This window comes from Drosophila grimshawi, unplaced genomic scaffold, assembly GCF_018153295.1.
Source record: "Drosophila grimshawi isolate 15287-2541.00 unplaced genomic scaffold, ASM1815329v1 contig_44, whole genome shotgun sequence".
Taxonomy (NCBI): domain Eukaryota; kingdom Metazoa; phylum Arthropoda; class Insecta; order Diptera; family Drosophilidae; genus Drosophila; species Drosophila grimshawi.
The window spans coordinates 16,417,756-16,424,339 of NW_025063240.1; the positions used below are offsets into that span (position 1 = coordinate 16,417,756).

General features: G+C 45.4%; 3 protein-coding genes across 3 annotated transcripts; 1 reads left to right on the plus strand and 2 right to left on the minus strand.

Moving 5' to 3' along the window:
* Positions 1 to 263: 263 nt before the first annotated feature.
* Positions 264 to 1,130, plus strand: LOC6558466 (pyrimidodiazepine synthase). Its single transcript, XM_043215372.1, has 3 exons — positions 264 to 291; positions 358 to 926; positions 982 to 1,130. The coding sequence occupies exons 1-3, from the start codon at positions 264 to 266 to the stop codon at positions 1,114 to 1,116; spliced, it is 732 nt and encodes a 243-aa protein (XP_043071307.1). The 3' UTR covers positions 1,117 to 1,130.
* On the minus strand, positions 1,124 to 2,381 carry LOC6558470 (pyrimidodiazepine synthase). Its single transcript, XM_001983945.3, has 2 exons — positions 2,196 to 2,381; positions 1,124 to 2,082 (listed from the first exon to the last, which is right to left on the minus strand). The coding sequence occupies exons 1-2, from the start codon at positions 2,224 to 2,226 to the stop codon at positions 1,364 to 1,366; spliced, it is 750 nt and encodes a 249-aa protein (XP_001983981.1). The 5' UTR covers positions 2,227 to 2,381; the 3' UTR covers positions 1,124 to 1,363.
* A 735-nt stretch (positions 2,382 to 3,116) lies between these two features.
* On the minus strand, positions 3,117 to 6,532 carry LOC6558476 (solute carrier organic anion transporter family member 74D; the record flags this gene model as incomplete). Its single annotated transcript, XM_001983944.3, has 6 exons — positions 3,117 to 3,552; positions 3,619 to 3,795; positions 3,860 to 4,003; positions 4,269 to 4,456; positions 4,527 to 4,890; positions 5,137 to 6,532. Coding segments are annotated over 6 exons (2,454 nt in total), but the record flags the coding sequence as incomplete, so codon positions are not given.
* Between the last annotated feature and the right edge of the window lie 52 nt (positions 6,533 to 6,584).

The following is a 6,584-nucleotide window of genomic DNA, read 5'->3' on the forward strand; positions in this document are numbered from 1 at the left end:
CATGGAAGCAGTTTCTATAAATTAATAATTTTATGTGCCAGACATCTAATGCATATATCAATTTTGTTAGTTGTACATAGGCAGGTTGCACTGTATATATCTACGACTAGAATGTATGCCACCCGCCGCAAAGGTTATCGTTGACACATTGCCACCAAGTTCAGTCGAGTAATCTACACCGGCAAGCGAAGGGCGCTTCAGTCAGTCACTTTATATAGTGGTGAGATGGAGCTGATCTGGTCACCAGTTGATTAGCACACATCATGAGCAGCGGCAGGCACTTGGCTAAAGGTAAGCAGCCAGCAGCAGCAGTTGCCCTGATCCTCTCAAGCAATCTCTCTCTCTCTATCTTGGTAGGCTCTCCGACGCCGGATGTGCCCGAGGATGGGATACTGCGGCTGTACTCCATGCGCTTTTGCCCCTTCGCTCAGCGAGTGCATCTTGTCCTGGATGCCAAACAAATACCCTATCACAGCATTTACATAAATCTCACAGAGAAACCAGACTGGCTGCTCGACAAGAATCCGCAGGGCAAGGTGCCGGCATTGGAACTGGTACGAGAGCCAGGTCCACCGGTGCTAACCGAATCGCTGCTCATCTGTGAGTACCTGGACGAGCAGTATCCACTGCGTCCGCTCTACCCACGTGATCCGCTCAAGAAGGTGCAGGAGAAGCTGCTTATCGAAAGGTTTGGTGGTGTGCTCGGCGCGTTTTTCAAGGCATCCGATGGCGGTGAGTTGGAGCCCTTCTGGTCGGGGCTAGACACCTACGAGCAGGAGCTGAGTAGGCGTGCCACACAGTTTTTTGGCGGCGAACAGACAGGCATACTGGATTACATGATCTGGCCATGGTGTGAGCGACTGGAGCTGCTCAAGCTTCAACGGGGCGAGGATTACAATTACGATGCGGAACGTTTTCCACAACTGGTGAGTGCGCAGACATGGTATCTACAAAGTCTATATATTATGACCATATATATAGACGCAGTGGCTGGAGCGCATGAAACGTGATCCGGCCGTGATGGCATTCTACATGGAGGCTGAAGTTCAAGCGGAATTTCTGCGCACACGCAGCGCTGGCAAGCCCAACTACAATCTGCTGGTGAAGGATGCCTGATGAGGAGTAGGGGTATTCCATTTATTTTAATATATTACTACGACATAAATAAAGTGACTTATATTTAATCATTAAACATAAAAGAAAGATATTAGCTGACTTTTTGGGTTATATCTTGAAGAACAAAACTGTTTTCATTTACAAAAATCTGAGCTCTTTCTTTGGGTTTTCATTTGAGATTTATTTAAGTACAACTCTGCATAATTCCAGCAAGATTCTCAACTGCAGTAACTGGAATCTACGCCATTTACAACTCTTCAAAGGCCACGTCATAGTTGGGTGTTCCCTCCTGGCGAGTGGCTATGAATTTAGCATGCATTTCGCTGGCCAATGCCGTTTGCTTAATGGCCTCATCCTGAGCCACCAGCTCGATCCACTCCAACAATTTCGCATAGCGATCTTTGTCCAGCTCATATTTCTCGGGCAACACCAGTTTTAGAGCGGGAAAGCGCTCAAACCAGGGCCAGATCATGTAATCCACCATGCCAATTTGCTCGCCACCAAAAAAGGGTGTGCCCCGTTTTCCAATCTCCTGCTCAAAGACATCCAAGGCCTGCTCAAATTTGGATAAAGCATCCGCTGGTGGATCTTTGGTGAATAGCAATGGATAAACAGCGCTGACAGCTGGAGCTAAACGCTCAATAAGTATCTTATCCAGGGCCTTTTGTAGGGGATCTGCGGGATACAGCTGCCGACCTGGATACTGCTCATCCAGATACTCGGCGATGACGAGCGATTCCACCAGAGCCGGCTGGCCCTCGACGGTGGTCAGTTGAATGGCCGGCACCTTGCCCAGTGGACTGTAGTCGGTATACCAATCGGGTTTCTCGCTCAGATCAATGTAGATTTTGTGATGGGGTATCTGCTTGGCGGCCAGCACCAATGAGCCGCGCTCCGAGTACGGACAGAAGCGCATGAGGTAGAAGCGCAAGACACCATCCTCGGGCAATTCCGGCTTTGCCGTACCTGTTGATGACTCATGCAGTTGTTAGTGAAAATCCCTCAAACTGGTTATTTATCAAGTGTGGAATGTGTTCCCAGAGTGATAGTTGTTTAAGATGACATTTTAGCTGACTCACCTTGCTTGAAGTGCTTCAGCGGTATGCTCATTATACCAATGCTACGCTTGCAAACTCGAATGGTAGCCGTATCTGCCTCTTATAAATAACTTATTGATTGTTTGTAAACAATTAATTATCTAAAAGAAAAGCTTCTTCTTTGCACTCTCAACAAATGAAGCTTCCTCGTTGAACAGAGTTGTGTTAATGCTAATTGATCTGCAAACAGTCTGTAAAGGTTAACAGTGCGCAAATGTTATCGATTGAATTCGATATCGAAAACTTGTTAGTCGTTAATTTTAAAGCTGTTGTGTGTGAGTCCTTTTTAAATTTTGTATTACTCATGCTTGACTACGAATTATTCAAACACTCAATGAACGTTTTATATTCCGAATTCGCTTAATTCAAATAAACGGATGACATAAATGACATCAAGTGAGTCGATAATTATCGACTGGATCTGTCTTATCATGTATTCTTTTCATTCATAATAAAATCCATTACGCATTAAACATAATTTATATTTCCATTAATTTCTTTTCGTATTGTTTTATATGACAAACTTATAAATTTATTTTGAATTTTAACTAAAATTTAACTACCACAGATAGGTTGCAATTATATATTAAATGTACATACATATACACATATAATGTTTATACATACATAAAACATATATATATAGTTATTTAGATTTCATATTGTGTATATAATAAATGTTTTTGCCGTTTTACATATAGTGTTTTTTTGTTTGTATTTTTTTTATATTTTATTTTGTATACTTGTATATTATGGTCGCATATGTAAATTTATTGTAAAATTACTGTATTATGTAACGCTACACAGGATGTAGATAGACAGATTTCTATTATGCTATAACTTTGAGATTTACACGAAGAGTACACATTGGCATACAAATGTATATATGTATGTAAATATATATATATGTATATATATTTTATGTATGAGCGCATTATAATTTTAAATGAGGTTTTCTTCTCATCGGGCTCAACGCGTTGAGTCCAAAAATTGCCACTTAACTAAATACATAACTCTTGCACTAGGCTAAACAACTAGACAAAATGATAACTAATTAACAATTAAGGTAAACATTTATTGGAAATCTTGCAATGTGTGTATTTTTTCTGTATTTGTTTTGCATCGAAGTAGTTTTTTTTCTTTTCCCTTTGCGCTTAGACCGTTGTATCCGGTGGTGGTGCTATGGGCTGCTTGGACTCGGACACATCCAGACGGGTGGCAGGCGCACCCGTTGCCCCTGCCCCATCCGGCTGATCTGGGGCAATGTCAATGCGATGCGCCTTGCGCCACACGACCAGATCCATGAGAAACGCTAGAAACATTATGCCAGCCGTAATGCCTGCGAAAAGAGAGAGAGAGAGTTTCAGTTATAGACGATGTAGTTGGACATTTTAGATGGAACTACCCAAAAAGTATTGCCTGAAGGTGTCCGCATCGTAGAGCGAACAGGCGCCATGCTTGCCACACACTGACTTCCAGATGAGGCAGGCCGAGTCCACCACAGCGCCATAGATGATCGGACAAGGAACATTACCAAATAGACCAATGGCCGACTGTATAACACCCATTGCCATGGCCTTATCTATTTGAAGAGTGCATTTTAATTAGGGTATATTTAATGGGTAGATATGGGGATGTCTGGTTACCTTTAGGATGTGTGCAGCGCATGACGAGCAGCATGCTGCCCACCTCGGAGGTGGAATGCATAAATACGCAAATGGCAAAAATCAATATAAAGTAGATAAAGTTCTTGCAGTTATTATCACAGTAACCATTGACCGCTTCAGCAACTGAATTGATAAGAAAGTAAAGATATAAAACGTTGATTAAAATATATGATTTAATATACCAATAAGTGAAAGTTGGAACATCTCAAAAGAAAATTCAGAGAAATAAATAAATAGTGAGGCATAAAATAATGAAAATATAGGCAAATCTCGGAAACTATGCAGGTTGATAAGTTTATAATTTGAGAATTGATTTTAATATTCAATTAATAATTTCATATGGCCACTTATAATATTATATATATATATGAAATAGATTATGACATACCATTTGGAATGCAAGCACAGTCGGAGTAGAGTGTGCGATTGTCGCTGGGACGCAGCATGGAGCTGCTGCAGCCGGCATGGCAGGCCGAGATGTACATTTTGCCATCGGTGCCGCAGATGGGCGCGAAATTCTCCTTATCACAGGTACAGTTGAGTGCGGTGCTGCACGCTGGCTCTATCATGGCGGGACTGGAATCGAATGAGATGCATAATTAAGTGGCTCATTGGATTAATGAGACTCATTAACACAAACACACACCTGTTGGCATCGCCTGCCTTGTAGCCGGCAAAATCATTGGTGCTGCAGCCAATGAACATGAGTATAATCATGCCGGCGGAATAGACGAGCGCCGTAAATGCAATCCAGGCGGCGACTCCACGGGCCGTCGGCTTGCGCTTCAATATGAATAGACCTGAGATTACTATGCCAATGCCCATGACCAGGATGCCGCAGAAGGCGGCTATCATGTTCGCATCGTACGTGGCCAGCCGAAATTGTGTCTCCAGATACTTGGGCAGGAACGTATACAAGCCGGCAATCGGCAACAGATGAAAGACGCACGATGCCGTCCGGAACATGAGTATATCATTGCTCAGCTGGCGACGCACAGTCTTTGGGAAATCTAAAGTGTGATTTATGTTTGTAATTGTAAACTTTAAAAGTTTCTACATTTTCTGATTTTCATGTAAAAAACCGTTCCAAGACTTCGACCCCGCCCCCAAAAGCTTTCGCAAAACTGAATCGATCTTCAAGCCAATATTTTTCCTGGTATGTTTTCTCCGATAGTTAAAGTTAAGTTAGGATCTTAATTTTCATCTAAAAAACAATTCTAAAATTGATCCTTCACTATTTTGTAGTGCTGACTTACCCTTTAGCTTGGGCTTCTCCTCCTTGTCTGCCGGTGGATTGGCTACTGCCGCAGCTGCTGCTGCTGCCGATGCCTGTGTCTGCTGCTTGCCGCGCAGCTGCTTGGGGAACGAGAACATGGCAATGGAGGCGAGCAGCATGAGGCTGCCAATGGCCACAGGTCCAAGCCACCAAGCGCCAATCCAGCGAGGATCGCTGGCATCGAAGCCAGGATTAGTAAAGTTCACATACCAGCGGGTGCAAAAGCTGCCCACAATGAAACCGGAGGCAGGTCCCAGAATGCGCATGCCAATGGTCACCGCCATATACATGGGCGACTGTTTGCTGCCTACATTGTCATCGATGTAGGGTATGCCAAGGGTGGCCACCGCCGTCTGGCCAATGCCCGAGCTGAGCAGACTGCCAAAGAAGATGCAGAGCACAATGACCGTGATCTTGGTGTGCGATGCCTGCTCCAGTTGACGCTGCTCGTTGCATTCGCTGCCCGCCAGTGTGCCATTGCCGCCCAGCTGGCAGAGATTCGGATTTGTGGCATTGCTCCACATCGACGACACAGACGCTGACGTTGGCTGCAGAAACACACTCGACTGCATCAACTGCTCCCCGAAGATGAAGTGCGGCAGGGCGCAGGCAAATGCTGCAATCGAGAACAAGACCATGCCGCAGGCAATCCAACGTGGACGATGTCCTCGACCCGCAAAATAGGTGAGCAGCATCGCTGTGCTAATCTGACCCATTTCGCTGGCGCTGAGCAGAAAGCCCGTAGTTTTCGATTTGATCTGGAACAGTTTCTCGATGGTGGTGATCACAGACACGAAATATGTCATGTACATGCCCTGGAGGATGTACGCCAGCAGGAACACCACCATGAACACATGCGTCGATGCAAAGCGACGCGCCCAACGCGGCCGACAACCAAACAGGCCACAATTGGAGCCACCATCATCGATGCCAATGCCGCCGGCGCCACCACCGCCGCCAATTAAATCCGAATCGAAATCGGATTCTTCAGATTCACTGCCACGTGGCGGCAACTTATAGCCACCAGTTAGTGGCGCCTGTTCGTGCGCATACTTTTCGCGCAGACTGTGCCCGTTGTGAGTGTTGTGGCCATTGTGGCCATTGTTATTGCTGAGCAGCCCGTTCTTCAGATTGTTGATGTCCTCCGATGCCTTCCATTCGTTGTTGTTGCTCGGCGTGCTCTCGTATAGTGTTGTGGGCGTGCCCACCAGCGCCTCGCCCGCCCCCTCGCCACCGTTTGTGCTGTTGTGCTGGGCGAGCAGCGGCGTGAAAGCCTGCGTCGAATCTCGACGACCGCCTCCATTCTGATGATAGCCATTCCCATTGCCATTGCCATGGGCATGTCCATTGCTTGGCTTCTGTTGCTGCTGCTGCTGCTGCTGCTGCTGTTGTTGCTGCTGCTGCTTCTGTTGGCCATTTGTTGTTGTT